The 20,472-nt window shown below is 43.4% G+C and overlaps 1 protein-coding gene across 1 annotated transcript in view; it reads left to right on the forward strand.

The window, feature by feature from the left end:
* Window positions 1-20,472, forward strand: part of LOC119181263 (V-type proton ATPase subunit Vha44) — a 23,316-nt gene continuing 2,844 nt past the window's right edge. Inside the window, exons 1-12 of the mRNA XM_075884142.1 lie at window positions 1-119; window positions 561-731; window positions 1,299-1,366; window positions 3,264-3,349; window positions 3,876-3,970; window positions 6,670-6,761; window positions 8,967-9,065; window positions 10,571-10,639; window positions 13,188-13,280; window positions 14,336-14,429; window positions 15,747-15,844; window positions 18,569-18,698. Of these exons, the coding sequence (XP_075740257.1) occupies window positions 600-731; window positions 1,299-1,366; window positions 3,264-3,349; window positions 3,876-3,970; window positions 6,670-6,761; window positions 8,967-9,065; window positions 10,571-10,639; window positions 13,188-13,280; window positions 14,336-14,429; window positions 15,747-15,844; window positions 18,569-18,698 (1,056 nt within the window). The 5' untranslated portion in view covers window positions 1-119; window positions 561-599. The remainder of the gene's footprint in view (window positions 120-560; window positions 732-1,298; window positions 1,367-3,263; window positions 3,350-3,875; window positions 3,971-6,669; window positions 6,762-8,966; window positions 9,066-10,570; window positions 10,640-13,187; window positions 13,281-14,335; window positions 14,430-15,746; window positions 15,845-18,568; window positions 18,699-20,472) is intronic.

Genomic DNA, 20,472 nt, shown 5'->3' on the forward strand with positions numbered 1-20,472 from the left:
CTGGCAACACTGTGCAGCTTTTTCCGGGGCCATTCTTTGCAGTCACGGGATCTGACAAACGCTAAACCCGGGAGCTCGGCTGCTGCGGTAGTTCTACCGCAGGAAACCCTTTACCTCGGGTACGTACCACAGCGAGGCTTTCAACCTCAGAGACGAGAACCTTCGATCCGCGACGTCTTGACGCCATCGCTAGGCTAGCAAGCTTCGTGCCACAGCTTGCGCGTGGAAGGTGCCGTTGGAACCTTCCCAGCGAGTTCCGTTATGCGGCACACCTCCCTGGGCGAAACCAGCGAAACTCGCCGCCGCGCGTAGTTCGTTTCGAATGTAGCGAAAGGAGAGGGTGAGAAACTACGACCCCTCGCTCTGCTGACCGGCACATTGGGCTTACATTTGGTCGCGAAGCCCGACTTGCCGCGGAGTTTTGGTCGCGGCAGGTAGTAACGTTTCCGTACGCGAGCTCGCTCGCGCACTAACGCCGCCTCGCACCGTGCCTAGAACGTCTTTCATTTGTAAAAGCTCTTGCACTGTAGCATGTTGTGCTTTCTGTCTACACACTAAAGGAGGCATCCCTCGTCGTCGCTGGCTAAGGCACCGCCACCATGTCCGAATTCTGGCTAATTTCGGCCCCGGGCGAGAAGACCTGCCAGCAGACATGGGAGAAGCTCTGCAGTGTTACGGCCAAGCAAAACAATTTGTCCACCAATTACAAGTTTCACCTGCCCGATCTTAAGGTGAGTGGCTTTTTCACCTTGTGCCTGTTGTTTACGAACACGTACACGTTCGATCTAACTGAAGAGCAATCAGAAAACTGACGTTTACGCACGCATTAACGTCGTCAACCGCACAAGCGAACATCGATCAGAAGCGTAGCAGTGGCTATTCGTTGCGATAAGCGTGAATAAAGACGAAAGGTCCATTTCCGTCCAGTGCTGGACGTCCTGCTTCCAAAAGTATCTTGCTCGTCAAACTATGGCCGCTTTGCAGTAAATATAGCGCGAATGTTGAACAACGTACCATGTCGTAGCAAGAACACGCACTCTAGAGACAAGACAGGCAACAGCGCACTCTTCCAACGAATTTGTTTCCAGGTAATTAGGCATTTAGTGTTTTACACTCCATCACACACGTATCATAGTGAACTGCAATTATGAAAGAGTTAACTTCATAGTTATTTAGAAATGAAGCTTTAACTGGATATGTGTCCTGTTTATTCCTATAGTAGCATGCAGAGTATGTACTCGCTGCCGGTTTTTTGGAAGGAGCTTCAACAATGCTTTAAATGCTGCCTCATTTCGCAGGTAGGCACGCTTGATCAGCTGGTGGGCCTCTCGGACGACCTCGGCAAGCTTGACACCTACGTGGAAGGGTGAGCTAGCAGTCTGCCTGAGCGGCAGTAGCTGGCAGAGCACGGTTCTTTCTTGGAATATGCGCAGCTTCAAAATGAAAGAACAGGAATAGATTCACTGGGCACGCTTCTTTCTCTTTCGTTAGATATAATCTGATAAAGCCAATATACAAACAAGCCAAGAAATATGTAGGGGACAATATTAGTATAGTCACTCAACTGCAGTGTTGTACTTACGACATATATACCTAAAGAAATTCGAGTGAAGGGAGTGAACCTGCGACCTTCAAGTAGTGCGTGCAATCGAGTTACAAGGATTGTTCTCCTCGCGTCTGTTTTATCGGGTGTTAATGTGCACGTGAACCTCCTAATGTTAGCCAACGCTGCTTGTGAATAATACGCCGAGTCTGGAACACACTTTTCAGCTGGTGTTACATAGCACATGACCTTATTACGAGCAAGCAGCTGGCCAATAAACCCTGGCTAACCACCTGAAAGCATCAAGCTGGAACGAGAGACACTATAAATTAACGAAAAGAGAATGAATCATACACAAATGAATGAAACCAATGGTTGACTTAAAAATCCACTGTGCTGGATCGATGACAACGAATGTTGACTAGTCTAGCTAAACTTGCAAAAAGCTGACCTCTCTTTCACCGGGGTTGGAAGCTTGATATGCTAGAAACAAATGCAAGAGTTATTTCTTTTAATTATAGCACCTCGAGAGTTGTAACAATAGCTGTGGTAACCATGCTGTTTGCTTACTGAATTGAATAATTAAGGAGTTGCAGTTTTGGTCCAAGCACAATTTTTTTTTTGCAAGAAATACAACCAGGGTGCTTCTACTATAAATCGCATTGCTGATACAGTTGAACCCACTTACAACACTACTCAAGTGCCACAAAAATTTTATTGTTAGAATCGAATATTGCTATAGCGGGTTGCACGAATAAAAGCAAACTAAGTGTATGGCAAGCTGTTGAGAAAAAACTATTTCTCGAACCCGGACATAACATATATTGGTTATAGCAAAGTAAATGAACAGTTGTCTTGCAGTAGATATGGTGTTGGGAATATACTGCTATAATGAATTTTTGAATACAACAAGCTTGTTTTCATGTAAGATGCAACTTTATTATGGTTTGAGTGTTATATAAGATGGGATGTGCCAACAGACATCAATGGCAAGGATGGCAGATTTTTGGGACGCATTCACGGCACCACCATGAGACCCATAGAGTCATTGCATATAAAAGTTTAAGTTTTATATTAGTCTCAACTTTTCACAAGTCTAAACTTTTACTAAAATTATGCAATCGTAACCAGTAACGGAAATTGCTACTGCACCGTCACAGATTTTAGAAGTGGGCTTCGACACATTGCCCTCATTGCTGTGTTGTGCAGGATGTTGGGAATTCGAAGGGGTATGCAATCAGTGAGGGGAGGAGGGGTGTGCTCACCAGCTTGAGTTGCTTGTTTATTACTTTCTTTTCAAGAATTTGACGTTTCATTACTTTGTGGCACGGACTCCTCACTCTCAGAATTCAACATTATAACCGATAATGTGGCATGCGGGCATTCTAGTAACCAAGTTATTTCTATTAACCAAGTTATTTCACCATATGGAACAATTAAATTATGTCGGCGCAGCTGCTTCTCATTGTTGTTACTGATACATTGTTAAAACCATTATCATTATGAGTGGGTTTGACTGTATATGGGAACCACTCCAGGTTCAGTATAGCCGGACTTGACTGCAGTACTTTATCTATTTCAAGTGCCATAGATCTGAAAGAGCCACATTACAAAGTGTGCTTTGGAAAACCTGGGCAGCACACACAGCATTAATGAATATGAATAAAAAGTGTGGCATGTCGATTTGTCAGCTTAAAAACGAGTGATCCGCTGGTTTCAGGGTCACTCGGAAAGTTGCCAGCTACCTTGGTGATGTGCTGGACGACCAGAGGGACAAGTTGGCCGACAACTTACAGGCTAACGGATGTGAGTTTTGTGCGTTTAATGCCCACATGTTTATTACAGTTGCACTACTACGACATGCAAATGAGACCCCTGTCGGCATAACGTAAGCATTTTTGTTGCTTCTGTTGCATTTGACACCTACCAAGATGTCAGTTGGCCCAACGGCCAGCTCATGCAGTTGATAAGGTAGGCAGGGCACCGCTTCATTTCGTTTTTAACAAAATAGGAGTAGACACGACTTGAAGTGGTGTGAACAGCTTGACGAAGGTCACCCCCTATCCATTTTAACTTAGCAGGTGACATAGTTTGCATTAGATTTGTTTTAATGTAAAACAGAAAAAAGCCTTCCAGGTGTAGTGATGGCATAAATTCAGCAAGCGTAAACTGCAAGACTGCACAATCGATAGTTACAGGTTCAGATACGTATCGCTTAAACAGAGCTTAAACACCGTGCCGAAATAAAGTGCAGCTACTTTCTAGTGCCCCCTAGCTTCCTCAATCATAAATTTGAGCCTCTGCATCGATACCCGACCCCTTCATTGCGCAGTGGAGTTGGAGGCATACATCACACGCTTCCAGTGGGACATGGCGAAGTACCCCATCAAGCAGTCCCTCCGGAGCATCACTGACATCATCAGCAAGGTAGGGCGACTCATCGATTAATGATTTTTATTTACCCACTTAAGAAAATACTGCAAAAGAATGCCAGACATTGGATAGGCTTGGGTTGTACAATAGACATATGAAACAGGAGGTAGAAAAAAATAGTGAGCAGACTATACAACAGTATAGGTAGCGTTTAGCAAGAACGTGTTGATTCACACAGCAAAAAACATGAAATGCAGTCCACTATGCCAGCAATTGCGGTGCCATACAAAGGAATACAAGGACTGTCTGAAACCAGTGCACAGTAGATTTTTCTGTGCAAGTAAAAAGAAAAGTTGCAGGACCAGTTAATCTCGTTTCTACAGAGACGTGCTTGCATGTTAGTGATAATATCAAACGTTTCATGACCCAAAACTACGACATCATTATAAGAGTTGCCATAGTGGAGGGCTCGTTAAATTTTCAACCACACTGTGTTCTTTTATGTGCACCTGAATCTCAGTATAAGGTACTCTAGCATTGTGCATCGTCTTAAATGTGGCTGCCATGGCCGGGATTGCTGTAAATATTACCAAGGAAAACTTTCGTGCTAGTGTGCAATAATACTGCTAGCAGTAGCTTTGTTTAAACCAGCATGAGAATTTGTGGGTATGGTTTCATTAGATACGAGCTGTAATGGAGTTGGCTCACATTGAAAATGAAAAAAAAAAAAAAAATTAAAGGGTGTTTTTCGCCTGCCTAATGTAAGAAAGTGAGGGGTCTGCTCCAAGTGGCCATACATAGCCCAGTCATACAAGCAGCATTTCTCTCCTCTTCTAAATTCATGCTGTCGTAATGGGACATTACAAAAAAAAAAATGCTATTTCTTATCAAGAAAATTCAGCCTGAAATGTGCTTTTATTTTATTGCCAATAAAGTTGCCGAAAAACTTTTGCGCACCTTCTGAGGCCACAGCTTATTGAAAACGGGGAAGCGTGCAGTATTGCTGAAATTTTCCGGCGGGAGGGGGCGGGGAGGGTTCAACCCCAACGTGGCTATGCCCCTGTTTTGGAGTAATCTTTCTTATTTAATTATTTGGATAACCTACAGGCCTTGTAGGCATTACATAAAGGATTTACAAAGGAGTAAAGGATGCCATCACAATGCAGGCAAAATACAGTAATAGAAAAAAAAAGTAGAATTACAATGAGAAATAAAAAGTGTTACAGTTGTGGCAAGGACAGTTCAATATCAGATCTTGTATAAACATTTTTTACACAAAATTTTAGAAATCGATAACACCGGGAGAAAAAAATTGGTTCCAAATCTGCATGTTACACCGCAAATGTCGTCGAAAGACCGTAGTCTTGCGTCTGGAGAGAGTGAACAAAACATTTATTTGATGTTCTGCGCAAGAAAATCGGTGAATGGTATTTTGCAGGCGCTTCGTTAGAGTGCCTCGGGCGTGTAGCGGAGACGAGCGAGCGCATCGAGGCATGTTAGACACAAGTGCCATTTGGCAGTTATCTTTGAAAACGAAGGCGTGCATCCCGTGGAGAAAGATGCGTGCCGGTCTCGGAGGTGATAAGGTGTAATACGCAAAGTGACGGGCAGGTGCCACCACCGTGACGTCGTAGCAAAGCGTAGGAAACACCTTTTTGAGCATCGCGTTGCACTGTCAGTGCGTTGCGATTAAACGCTACATTTCTTAGAGTTGTGTGTGCCTCTTCTAGTATAAAAGCAGACATACAAAACATCGAAGCATGGTTGTGGCGCCTCAGATATGCGCAATAATTGCTTTTTAATTGACAATCGCACAACTATGAACGCTAAACCTCGAGCAATATTGGTGGGTGCTGCAGATAGGGTTGGCCGTTTAGTGCCGTTTGAGGTATCGTTAGGGCCGAAAAACAGACAAATGTACAGACAGACAGACAGACAGACAAACAGATAAAAACTTTTCCGTTGAAGGTCCCCAAGGAAGACTATCGTCTTTAAAACTTTCAAGTTTTCTTGGTTTCTGAAATGAATGACAATCATACGCCACACGCAGTGATGAATACAATAAAGCTAACTATTACAAAAACAATGTTGCATTCGAAAAGTGAGTAGAGTGCTCATTGAAAATATTGATAATGATTGATAGTGGCAGTGCTAGATGCAAATTAATTTCATTAATCCATTTTTAGTAAAAGAGATGAATTGTGGTATTTTTTGAGTATGAGAACTTTCTTGCTAACTGTCTAGTTAATGGAAAATCAGTTATACACTTAAACCTCGATTTGATTGATTGGTTGATTGATTGATTGATTTGTGGGGTTTAATGTCCCAAAACCACCATATGATTATGAGAGATGCCGTAGTGGAGGGCTCCGGAAATTTCGACCACCTGGGGTTCTTTAACGTGCACCCAAATCTGAGTACACGGGCCTACAACATTTCCGCCTCCATCGGAAATGCAGCCGCCACAGCCGGGATTTGATCCCGCGACCTGCGGGTCAGCAGCCGAGTACCTTAGCCACTAGACCACCGTTGCGGGGCTCAAACCTCGATTTAACAAACCTGGATATAACAAAACATTGGTTATAACAAAGTAAATGAAAAATAGTCTTGCAATGGACATGGTGTTAAAAGTAAACCTTTATACGAATGTTTGGGTATAACCAACTTATTTTCGTGTAGTATGCAATTTTGTTATAATGAGGTTTGAGTGCTTGCAACAGTTGCGTGCAACAAATTTGTGCGTCTTGTTGTAGCAAGTTGGCCAGATTGATGCGGACCTCAAGAGCAAGTCGGCCGCCTACAACAATCTCAAGACGCAGCTGCAGTCCATCGAACGCAAGTCTACGTGAGTGCCCACCACTACGTCTGTGCGAATACTCGAATGCTTCGAATATTTGATCGAACATCGGGGTATTGCAATTTCCTTCGATTCGTATTTAAGTTAGTGAAAATTTTGTAGTATTCGAAACAAACGAATAGCTGTATATTAGTCTGCGTGTAAGCCCCGTAAAGCTTTTTTTACTGCATAAGAGTGGTGTTAAGCCGTGAAAATGTCTTTTCAAAAATATAATAATTTGCACGTTTTTGTAAAGATAATTTCACCGCATTTTTTTTTTAAGGGATAAGCAAATATAAAATTTGAGGTTCGAGGCAGATAGTGCTGTGGTGAAGTAATATTGAATCAAACAGTTTAATAAATAGTATATATAAAATAGTCTACGAAACAATGAGACTTTTTGTAACAGCCCAACTAACTGACACAATATTTTTGAAAATTAGTACGAGGCATGTGTGTACGTTCGAATAATGCGTTCGATGCTCTAACCACTGAGCTATCACAGCGGCCTAATACGAGGCATGTGTGAATGTCAGTTTTTTTTTTTTGTTCACAAAGTGTAGGGAAACGAAGCTTGAATAGTAATAATATTTGAATAGCAGTTGTGCCGAAGTTAGAAGTAGCAAAATATGCTACATTATCAAATTGACCATATTAAGTGCATATAAGCCTGTATAACAAGCTTTTAAACTGGAGAAACAATTACTCAAGGCAAATGTACTATTTACATTAACCTCAAAGTGTGGCTTCTTGGTAATGAGGATTTCCCCTTTTACATTTAGTTTCATGGCATAACGGTCTCATGCTGCAATAGAGCCACTTTTACAGGGTGGTTACGTGCGGTCAAATGCATGTCTGTTCAATCATTTTGAATAATTTGAAATCGTGTCAGAAGTAATTTTGAATTTATTTGAATAATTGAAGCACTCGAATATTTGCTTATAGGGGGATATGCACTTGACGTCATTCGCAAGGATTTCTTGAATCGGGGTCGCCATATTAGATGTCCATGCGCTTGCCGCACACAAAAAAAGCATGCTGCACATGCTGTGTCCGAGATCCATACAGAAATTCGGATGTCTAGAGGTCTCTGGAACTTCTCCTGTACCCCAAAGTATGGACAGCTAGACCATAGAGTTTCCTATAAGTACTCTAGAGGGAACTCTGGCACTAGTGTCCATAGAAGCTGCAATGCGCAGCACTTAAGCGAGCATGGGAATGATGGGTAGTACACACATTTGTCTAATTTTTGTACTTTAGGCTCTGCATGGCCTCGCGCGGCTTGGAGCCGCTTGTCACGAGACGACAATCGTCAAAAGTTGCGCAGCTGCATTCCAACACCTTAACCTTTTAGACTTACCAATTCAAATCCGGTCTCGCAGTTCACAATAGTCTGTTCTTTTATTTGAAACAAAGTCAAAGCGCAGCAATAAATAAAGCCACAAGTGCTGAAATCTGCAATTACGGAGACTAGGCAAATTTGTGTACTACCATCATTCCCATGGTGGCTGAACGATTGCAGCGCCACGGTCTCTTCTAATCATTTTTAGAAAACTTTATGGGCTGGACGGCGTGTACGAATATACCTTCAAAATGGCGTGGCGATAGTGTTTCCCCCCTTGCAGATCGATGCATAACTTCTTTTGTTTTTTATGGAAGACGGGGCAGTCTGAAATGTATTTTTGCAACACCTGTCTTCCAGCTAAACTGCCTTCTTGCATGATCATCATCAGCCTGGCTGCGCCCACTGCCAGACAAAGGACTCTCCCATGTTCCGCCGGTCAACTCGGCCCTGTGCTTGCTGCTGCTACTTTATACCCGCAAACTTTCTAATCTCATCTGCCCGCCTAACTTTCTATCTCCCCCTCATCCGCTTGCCTGCTCTTGGAATCCAGTCTGTGATCCCTAATGACCAGCAATTATCTCGCCTTTGCGCTACATGCCCTGCCCATGATCATTTCTTCTTCTTGATTTCTACTATGATATACTTAACCCCCGTTTGTTCCCTGATACACTCTGCTCTCTTCTTGTCCTTTAGGGTTACACCTGTGATTTTCCTTCCCATTGTTCGCTGCATTGTAATCAACCTAAGTCCCATTTTACATAAACAATGGCAGCTACTCCCCATGCCCAGCTTTATGTTATTTGTCCTCAATGCATGTCACCGTATTGCACCAGAATAACTTTTTCGCTGGTGGCCTTTTGCCATCGCAGGGGCAGCTTGCTGGTTCGCAGCCTCGCAGACCTGGTGTGCAAGGATCACTTTGTGCTTGGCTCCGAATACCTGACCACCCTTCTAGTCGTGGTGCCCAAGTGAGTGTCAAAAGGCTCCAGCTTGTAGTGTCCACCTCGGTGGATCAGTTTCTAAGGTGCCGGGTTGCTGACCCAAAGGTCGCGGGTTTGATTCCGGCCCTGGCGGTCACATCTCGATGTAGGCGAAATGGCAGAGGCCCGTGTACTGTGCGATGTCAGTGCATGTTAAAGAACACCAGACGGTCGCCATTACTGGAGCCCTTCGCTACAACGTCTTTCATAATCATATCTTGGTTTCGGGACATAAGGCCTCAGATATTGTCATCATATTCAGTTTGTGGTATATGTGCCTTGTCACTACCACTGATCTGTAAATCGCGGGGCCAGAGGACCTGCTGCTTTGGCTTACAGCTGTGGCATTTTGCTGCTGAGCTGCGAACATCTGGGTTTGATTACTGATTATAGCGGTCATATTTTGATAACAGTGAAATGCAAAGACACCCATTAATATTGATAAATAGATAAGCCCCCAAAACCTCACAGCTGGTAAAATTAAACTCAAATTGGGACGTGCCCTATAAAAGAACATGAGCTCTTGGCAGGGCCGTACTGGAAGGTCGCGGGATCGAATCTTGGCTGTAGTGGCTGCATTTTCGATAAAGGCAAGAATACTGAGGCCCATGTGCTTAGATTAAGGTGCACTTTAAGGAACCCAGGATGTCAGAATTTCCGAAGCAATCCGGTATGGCATTCCTCATAATCAAATCATGGTTTTGGGACATTAAACATCAACTATTATTATTATCAAAAGATAATTTGGTAGAAGTGCACTAAATAGTAAGCTTATGTACCACTGTTATAGCATACCAGGAGGCTATAATAGTGCTACGAGGTACGATTCCTTCCGAAAAAGTTATGACTCCTTCAGAAAACACTCCATGCACAAAAGGGTGAGGTGTGCTTGGCACCTCTAGTAAACCCTGCATCTGCACCAGCTTTTCTGCTGAACCTGGGGAAGGCTGAACGCAATATTTGACAGCTTCTTCCAAGGACGGGCTTTTTACGTGTGAACAGTTAATTCACGCACATATAATTATACTGATGATTATTATTTACGTGCAACTAATGCTATCTAAATTGTGGCAAATGCATACATTTTCTCATCTTGTTTTACCCCTGACCTAGGAATACTTGACTACCTTTCAAGGGTGAAAATGAGGGGAATTTTCTGACATGTTTTGGGCGACATCAGAGCACTGTTATCCAGGCTGAGCTCAGGAAGCTTTACACATAAGCTACGGTAGCATTCTTCTACGCTGTAGTGAGTTTTTGTGTGCGTACCAGTTTTATTATCATTTAAGTTTTTTATTAGAGATCACAGTTGATTTTTTTTTCTACATCCTTTGTCTTTGTACAAAGGTATGCTCATCACCAGAAGGTTGAATAAACAAACAGTTTTGTTTGTTTATTCGGGCTAAGTAATTGAAAGAGGTCTTTCGACTGCTTTCTGTGCCGTGCCATTGCTTTGTTGAGACTTCTCACCTCTCCTCTCGGGTGCCGTCCAGAATTCTGTACAAGGACTGGTACTCCAAGTACGAGAAGCTCTCCGACATGGTGGTGCCATATTCGTCCCAGTAAGTGACTCTTCCCACTTCTTGAATAGCTTCCAACTTCAATGTGCTATATTCACTTTATTGTAATACAACCACTATTGTAACACAGGAAGTGACCTTTCGTTGAATCTAGGAAGAAAAAATAAAACAAAACAGAATTCTGTGGATCGTTGCACTTTTTTAGACAGCTTAAGTTTCGGTAACTTTGGTGTTGGACTGTAGCACAAAGGTCCAATTCAGGTGGCAGAAATCTGTAAAGAAACTCACATTATATTCAAGTAAATATGGTAAGTAAATTCACGCTAAAGGAATTATTTTAGTTTAACTTCTTCCACCAAACACCTTGTATTTTTTTTTACTTTAATTTAACAAAGTATAACAAAATTTTGCTACCGCCACTGAGAAACACTGAGCCAATAACTGAAGCTTCTCCTGGTGCCTTTTTTAGTGGGGTTGATTTACATGTGGTTCTTGTGAATGCATTTTTCATATTGCTTGTGTGTGACACAGTGCCCGCTGAGGCAGAGCAGTGTTTTCCGGCAGCAACTGGCAGTACGGGGTGCATTTTCAAAGGACTCTCAAAATGTTCACTGGTGATGTCGCAGATTTCAAAGTGCTATTTCGTGATTTTGGGCGCATTCATTTGGCAAAATTTCGCCTAACTTGGTATGCTGATTTGCTGGCTCCCTTAGAAGACTATGTGCTTTATTTTAACTGATTAGGCACTATGTACATGATAAAATCTGACATCATGGCAGCTGGTGCAGGAACTTCTGAGGTGGTTGATCAGAAAACATCGCGAAAAACCACAGGACACATAGGAACACAATGTTTTTTTGTGTGGTGTGGTTTTTCATGCTGTTTTATAATCATGTGCTGTGTACAAACGAATCTTTTTGCACTTTTGGAATATGCACCTTTGAGGTGGTGTCGCCACCGTCACTTTTTTTTAGTTTTTTCCCCCGCACTGTCTTCTCGATGCAAGCATGGTAGTTTTGGTAATACAGTAAAAGCTCGTTAATTCGGATTTCACGGGACGGGAAAAACTGTCCGAAATAACCGAATGCCGAATTAACGAATGAACAGGGAAAACAACATTTAAAATCAAGCTGCAGAAGCATACCTTTATTTGTTGAAGTATTTTGTAATTGTCATCTGCGTTTTCGCGCAGATTGCGGCTGACATCGCAATTTTTCTTAACTGTTCCAAATGGCCAACAGCACGCAAGCTGTTGGGAGTGTTCAGGCAAGCGTCCTCTAATATTAACAGCGCCTCCGAGACTTCCCGTGAGGTGCGATGAGGTCGCGGTTGTATCTCCTCGCATGATTCTTCTTCGGAATCGTGGTCTTCATGGGCGCCCGTGACATCATTAATAATCTCTTGAGCGGTCAGGAGACCACTCATGGTGACACCATGATCAATCGCGATGTAGTCCTGAAAAGGCACATCTGTGGGAAGGACAGCATTGAAAGTCGGGCAGTCATCGTCGGTAGACTCGGTCGGTGGACTCTGCCACTTTTTCGGCGTTGCCATCACTGTAGCGCACGATGATGGTGGCATGCAAATACGGTCACAATGGAAGAAAAAGAGAACTCCGCAAGAAGAGATGGTTCCGACACGACAACACAAGGGAAAATGGCGTCGGAGGCGCTGAGTGGAGAAGAAAGAAGACGCCGACGTTTGGTGATGCTGCGATCGCCCCCACTAGTTGATGATGATGGCGATGCCACTCAGGTTTCGGTTTCACTCCAGTGGTGCCAGCGCTGCTTTATCACACTTTTGTGTAGCAGCAGCCGTCAGCATTTGTCCGAATTAAGTGGTGCGGAGCCGAATTTCGACGAAATAACGAAGGTTTGGTCCCATAGAATAACATGCACTTTGGCCGGGACCAATAGAGCCATCCGAATTATTCGAATTTCCGAATTAACGGGTGTCGAATTAACGAGCTTTTACTGTATACACTCAAATATGGATATAACGAATCCAGATATAACGAAAAGTAAATGAAGAATAGTCTCATAATGTAGTCTTCAGAATATACCTCTATAACAAATATTTGGATATTACAAATTTACTTTCGTGTTATATGCAACTTTGTTATAGTGATGTTTGGGTGTGATACGGTGATTTACTTGATAGAGAAGCTCCGCCGCAGTGGTCTAGTGGCTAAGGTACTCGGCTGCTGACACGCAGGTCGTGGGACAGAATTGTGGCTGCGGCGGCTGCATTTTCGATGGAGGCGGAAATGCTGTAGGCGCGTGTGCTCAGATTTGGGTGCATGTTAATGAACCCCAGGTGGTCAAAATTTCCGGAGCCCCCTACTACAGCGTCTCGTAATCATGTGGGAGTTTTGGGACGTTAAACACCACATATAAATTAATCGATCAACTTAATGCGAGGAAAATCATTTTTCTTTTTTGTGTCTCCTTAATGCTCTTCTCAGCTTTTGAGCATAGGAGGGGAAGAGCGGGTAGGTGACGCTTGGCCTATGAATGTTGTTATCATGTGATTTGCCTGTGCTCTTTATGTGTCATGCACTTGTATGAAACGACGTTCGATAAACTTGCAGGTTGGTGTTTGAGGACAACGAGCACGGCTTGTTCACTGTCACGCTCTTCTACAAGGTGGTGGATGAGTTCAAGCTTCACTGCCGAGAAAACAAGTGAGTTCCGTCCGGCCCAGCACTGCCCAAGACTCACTCGCACAGGTGTATTTTCATGCAATGGATAGCTCGCACGCACCTCCGTGGACGTGGCCTGGGAACATGCTGGCCCTCCACGATGGCAGCCTTGATGACTGACGGGTTGCGCCGAACCTGCTTTGATGTCATAAGGATGTGGAAGGAACACGTCTGTGCGCAAATTACAAAAGAACCAGCTTAGTTGTTTTGATAACATTAGTCTGAAATGTTAAACATGTCCTCCATGCTGATGCTCCAACGTGGCAGTGTCAGTGACGTTGGTGTGAGACATCTATATTTGGCTCTTTTTTTTGTTACGTATCTTTGCCTGATAATGATAAAAATAAGAAATAAAGCCTCGTTATAACGAACCCTGATATAACGAAATATTGGTTATAACGGAGTAAATAAAGAATAGTCTTGCAATCTATAGTGTGTTAAGAGTATACCTTTATAGCGAATTTTCGGATAACGAACTTATTTTCACGTAAGATGCAACTTTGTTATGAGGAGGTTTGAGTCTAATAATCTTTGTTTCCTCAAAGATATGAACCCTCCAGTGATGTGTCAAGTTAGACAGGAAAACGCCTCACGCTCATCTGCTAGCCTCCACCACAAAACAACGGTTGGCCCGCATGTCATCAGTGTGGCGTATGAATTTTCAGGGGAAGTGTCAAGCACAGAACTTTTCACGAAGGCAAACAAAAGCTGTTGTTTCTGTATTCTTAACGATGCCTTTTCGCAGTGCTTTTAAGTGGGACCTACAACAGTTACAAAACAATTACAATTCAACTGCGAAAGAATCATTCTACACACTTTTCAATGCAGTTACTTGGACTTCCTTGTTCTCCTGCATTCCTCTTCGAAATCAATTTCTGCTCTTCTTTGACTGGCTATGGTGCCTGTTGGTTTTCTACTGTAGCTTCTTGTGTCTTGCCGTTTCTTTGAGACCGAGTGAAATGCACTTGCGCCCTGTCATGAAAATTGTGCCGGCGGTCCACAGGCTTCTGCATGTAACACCTTCTCGTGTCGTGCAGGTTTGTGGTTCGCGAATTCGTGTACGATGAGAATGCGCTGCTTGCTGGCAAGAACGAGATCGCTAAACTGGAGAGCGACAAGAAGAAGCAATACGTGAGTGGCTCTGCTTTTGCGCGTTTTTCAGCATGCAAAACGAATATTAACAATTTATGGTGGTGGAGTTGGCACTGCGCAAAAAGTTTTTCCTTTAGCATAGAGATGGAGAGAGAAAAAACTTTTTGCTGGCTTCTATATACCGCTGGCATGCTACTCTTTATAAGAATGGGAATAAAAGATTTCAGAAGAGATGGAGAAGAGTGATTAGAATGTAAACAAATGCATGAAATTTGCAAGGAATGTGATAAAATTATTTACAGTTAGAATGTCAGCTAAGTTATGATTTTCTGATGTGAATTGTTATATCATGAAAGCCTTCCGACAAGGCCAATATTGGACAGGTAGTTGACTAAAGAGTGTACAGCCACTTTGAGTAAAGTTTTCTTCATAAGCCCTCGTCAATTTATTTGACTATAGTAGTTCCAGCTTCTACAGTCTGCAACTGGCGCTTGGGGGCAAAAATTATTTCATTTATTACAGCTCAAAGGCCCCAGTTAGGTACAGTGTGAAAGTTGGGGTTCAATTACAGTGAAAGTGTGGCTCGAGTGCTCATGCGAGGATTCGGCTTGTTTAGAATGCCATCTCCAGTACTTTCATGTATGTTGCTGATGGCTGGCTGTATTGCCTTTGCGTGGGTCGTGCTGGCATGGTTAGGTTAGGATGGGCTGGGTTGTGTTATGTTTACAAGCTTAGGTGAGGTTGACAGCGAGTAATGTTGTGGCTTCAAGCAATGTCAGGCCAAATAGTAATTATCACGGTGAATAGCTCAAGTAGTTTGGAGATTCGTAAAACAAGAGCAAGCCTTCACGCAAGTGGCAGGTTTTGGTAAATACGTATTTGTTTTTGTAAGGAAGAGCAGTTTTTACAAAAATTGCATTCATTATGAGTGAGTTCAGCTGGCTTTCGATACTTATCTGCCACATTTGCCAGGATTACTTTGCTTCACTTGGGTTACTTCTCAGTCTTCGCATGCAGCTCGAGTTTCAGCCGGCGTGGGAATGGTGCAGAAAAATGAGAATTAATTTCAGAAAGACTGCTTAGAACAACTTGGCGTCTGCATGTAGCACTTCAGTTCCTGTGCTTCCCGATGTACACTCGAACCTCAATATAACGAAATGAAAAATAGTCTTGCAATAAATACATGTTAGGAATCTTTATAATGAGTTTTCGGATGTAAGGAACTTATTTTCTGGTACAATGCAGCCTTGTTGTAATGAGGTTTGGGTATACCAACTAGTCCAGTGCTGCATGATTTTGCAATCTGTCTTCATTCAAGCATGAGTGAACCTTTTTTTTCATTCTCTTTTTTGACAGGGGCTTCTGATACGTTGGCTGAAAGTCAACTTCAGCGAAGCCTTCACTGCCTGGATCCACGTGAAGGCCCTGCGACTCTTTGTAGAGTCTGTTCTAAGGTAACTGAGCTCCACATGCCTCTGCCTTTGCTGTCATGACCACTAAGTGACACGTTTTAACTAAAAGCGTGTCGCACGTTCAGTCGCCGAATTTGATGACTGCCTGCACTCGATAAGAGTACTTGTAGTGTACTCCTGTGAAGATAAACTCTGCTAAACCAAGCTTTCGGGCACTGGGACCAATGTGTTTACATATCGCTCCTAATATCTGAAGGTTGGTTTAACCGAGTTTGGTTTACTTTGGCTTGCTGAATTGAAGTACAGTCGGCTCCTGATAATTACAAGTTGCTTAATTGGAATTTTCGGTTAATTAGAAGTCAACAAGTGGTGCCATAAATTTTTTTTTCAGTCAAGAGCCTCAAGAGGACTGTAATTTTTCAATAAAATTGAGAATGTTTTATGTGCCAAGACCGCCAATTGGCTGTCAGACTGCACTGTTGTCGCCATCGCCACTGCCCGCAGTGCCACGGTTCATGAAGCAGCCATCTTGTTTAGTCAGCGCTGGTGCATTGCATTGATCACATCGGCTAACTAAGTCTTTCATTGTGATGTGTCGACTGCTTCAGTGGCGCTGGTTTGAAGTCTGGTTGAAGTTAGAAAAGCGCGACTGGACGCAGGCAGAAAAGAATGCTCAAAACACACAGACAGTGTTGTGTGTGTTTGCGTGTTCGGCTCCATCCGCGTCCAGTTGTGCTGTTCAAACATAGCATGATAAGCTAACTAGCCTGCCAATGCACTGTGAGTTGATTCTACACGTGTTTCCACTACTGATTTAAAGCGTTGTGGTGATGACATTTAACAATGGCAAATGGCGGCTCCTACAAAATGCTGGACCTGGCTACGAAAATCGAAAGTCTTGAAAGAAGTTGACTGCCAAGCAAGATATTGCACGAAAGTACAGCGTTATGTCTTAACTCATTCTTGAATTGCATCAAGCGCGAACAGGTGAACTCGATGACAATAGTTTTGGGGCCGTTTTTAGTGACGTCCATTTTGAAAATTCCTTGCCATAAACAGCAACGTCGATATATGCGGTCAGCTAACGAACAGATGAATTGTGCTGATGGTTCGGCTAGTGGACGACGACCTAGAAACAAACCGCGACCGAGGACTACCAATGTTGCTGTGGGTTTTGCTCTTGCGCTGAGGTTTTTATGTTTGGTTGAAGGCAATGCTGAAAAAGCACTTCAACATGTGTAGTGCTTGGAAAACTTACTATCGGCAGCCACGTTCGGCAAGAGGCGATAAAAACTGTTTCCTTTGAGAACCGTCAGGTTTGAAGCAATAAAAGTGCAGTTTCTTGTGCGATTAGCTTAACTGGAAGCTCGTTTAATTAGAAGTTTCTTGCGGTTCCCATGAACTTCGTGTTGACGGGAGTCACCTTTAATTTCTCACAGATGTAGTTAGAAATTCGGTTACAGATGAAGTGCAGAGGCACCACGGAGACCAGTGTGAAAAATCAACTGTGCTCGCAATGCAAAGTGCAAACGGCGCTGCTATTGACATTTATTGTTGATGACAAATTGAAAGCTGCAGGACTGGTACTAGAGAATTCGTGATTAAGAAAGTCATGGGAAACTGTGCAGTTTTGGCGACTAATTGCTTGCTCTCCAATACGAACGAAGTGTGCGTACATTGCATACTGTACTGTGCAGAGATAAGTGAATTTTACCGAGATGCAATCAAGCCACTGCTCAGCTTTTCTGCGAGATGACCAGGAAGCTAATCAGATCAGTTTCTGCTTAATTAGGCCCATACATTCTGAAGAAAATATGCTTTACGTATGAACATGATTCAGGAAAAGCTCATCAATTTGGGCTTCACGGGACAGGAAAAAATGTTGAAGCCAATTTCTGAATGAAGCCAATTTCAAATTATTAAAAGTATCACGAAAACAAGAAACAGATGTTTATTACATCAATGCACTTTTATTTACTTGATGGTACGTAAATCCAGCACTTGTTCCGCATATGAGCAACGCAAAAGCTACAATTTTTGTCATGCCGTGACTTCTTCGACGATGTGACTGTGATGCAAGACTTGCACGTCTCAACTAGTCTGAGACAGGCTGTGCGCCTTTTCCTAATTACTATCGCCACCACCAAGAGCGCATGTGTTGACACATTGGTTGCGCTGGTAATAGAAAGTAATCTGCCGCTGAAGCCACGATTGCCAACAATACGATTGTAGATGGCGACTATACATCTTTTCGACCACTTGCAGCCAACAAGGTGTCGTACACGGAGGTAAACGCAACTAGGCATGAAGCGTTCTGGATGTCCGAAAATTACTGTGCAGTTCACTGTGATGACTGTGACAGGTCTGCATTGTTTTGTTCAAGTTGTTCAGAAATGTTGTCTTCACTCTTTTGCACCACTTACTTTGCAACACTATATGCCTGGCATCCTACATATTAAATGGGTTGCGGCCAATTATGACCAAACTAATGAGAGCTTTGATTCCTCTAAACATTGTAGGCATTGGCTGGAACTGGAAAACACATCCAAATTATCCAGTTTTCCAAATTAACAAGGGTTAAATTATCTCGCTTTTACTGTGCTTGTGGAACGGTTGCATCAGTGAACACACTGATGCATTGAAAATCGGTTGCAGATTTCCATGAACTAAGCAAACGGAGTTAGGTTCAATAAGTTGCACGAAATTGATGTTTATGTGTGTGCTTCTTCCACGGTCGACTTGTGAGTGCCGCATTTTGTGTTTCAGGTACGGGCTGCCAGTGAACTTCCAGGGAATGCTGCTGCAGCCGCAGAAGAAGACGGCCAAGCGACTGCGCGAGGTGTTGAACCAGCTGTACAGTCACCTCGACACCAGCATCGCCCAGGGGCCCGTCGACGTGAGTGTTCATGGATTGGTATTGTACTGTGAGCAAGTGCGAAAACTCAACTTAAGTTAAAAGTAGAAAGGATGCTTCCATTTTTTCAGTTTGCAGTACAAGCCCCGCCACGGTGGTCTAGTGGCTAAGGTACTCGGCTGCTGACCCGCAGGTCGCGGGTTCGAATCCTGGCTGTGGCGGCTGCATTTTCGATGGAGGCGGAAATGTTGTAGGCCCGTGTACTCAGATTTGGGTGCACGTTAAAGAACCCCAGGTGGTAAAAATTTCCGGAACTCTCCACTATGGCGTCTCTCATAATCAAATGGTGGTTTTGGGACGTTAAACCCCACATATCAATCAATCAGTTTGCAGTACAATTAATTCTCTTAGCAGCGACCTTGAAGGGGCTCCGCGGTTTACTCGTTATAACTAATGTTTTGTTATAGCTGTGGCAGGCACTTTGTGCATATATTATGCACTGTATTTGCCCCAAAAGAAATAACAGCTGAAATGGCATCTCGCCACACGGCGGTACACAACTAAATAACTCCATTTTTAAGACAAAAAGGAAAAGTCATGCACCTACTTTTAGCAGTTCAAAATGATACCATGGATATGTCAAACATGCTTAGCTGCAAAGATGTTTGTAATAGGGCGTTGAATAATCTTCCTAATGCGAATGATTGCTCGCAAGGCTGCGAGCACAATGATCACGCTATCTGCGTCATCCTCGGGGGTGATGAAGTAGCATGTTATCTGCAGTCAAAGGAGGGAGGGAATGGCTTCACGGGTTCAGCAACGTACGCATGGCATGCTGTCTGACATTGTGTGCACTGCCAGCAGAGTTATTCAATGATACCAGTTGCGAAACTGCGTTCCAAAACCTAGACACACACCTGGCCGATTTTGCGGTAATTAGTAGAGTGCTTCGATGCCCGCTTCTCTGCTCAGAGTGAAGACATCTGCGGCGGCCGCCATTATCACTCCCGCTGCACACAGGTTTCGCTACGACGCGTAGTGGCCTACTAGCTTAACGCGAGTGGTTGTAGCCCTGAGGAACTCAACATCCAGGCAAAACATGCCGAAGAAAGCCGGCACGTGAGCTCTACAGCTTGGAGAAGACGCTGCAGGCACTACAATGGCGGGTGGAGCAGTACAAAAGGTGGCAGCACTTTGGGGGGGGGGGGGGGGCATCGAGGCATTCTAGGAATTAGCACATTGTCACGCCATCTGGGAGTGGCAACGCAAAACACGAAATTTGTTTAATAGTTGGTGCGCTGATCACAAGGTGGCGTGACAATCTGCTCACTCCTGACATCTGGGCCAATGGCCTGTCCGGATTTCGATTCATGGAGCCTATGGGGAGTTTCAAAACTCCTATGATAGAATAACTCTGATTCCTAGAGGATGCAGACGCTGCGAGTTTTGAACTACTCAATACAGTCCTTGCATTGCGTGCCGCCTCAAGTCTGTGTTGTACACTGTTGTGAAATTAACACAAAATTCTATTTCCTAACGAAATTGGTTTTTTATCCCAACAGGCAAAGTTTACCTTATTTAGCTGAGCTTTTAAGCAAGTTGGTTTCCAAAGAGACTTTTCAGGGGAATATGGTTTGCTCGTGATATCTATTATTTCGTTATAGCCTATTTCGTCATAACAATGTTTAACAGGCTTGTGTGAATAGTGAATTTCAGGCTTGAAGTGAATGGTGATTTTTGTCGAATAATTTTGAATCGTATTCGAATAATATGTATATCTCATATTATGAAGAAAAAGGCTCATATTTGTCATAAC

This window comes from Rhipicephalus microplus, unplaced genomic scaffold (assembly GCF_043290135.1).
Source record: "Rhipicephalus microplus isolate Deutch F79 unplaced genomic scaffold, USDA_Rmic scaffold_24, whole genome shotgun sequence".
In the NCBI taxonomy this organism is placed as follows: domain Eukaryota; kingdom Metazoa; phylum Arthropoda; class Arachnida; order Ixodida; family Ixodidae; genus Rhipicephalus; species Rhipicephalus microplus.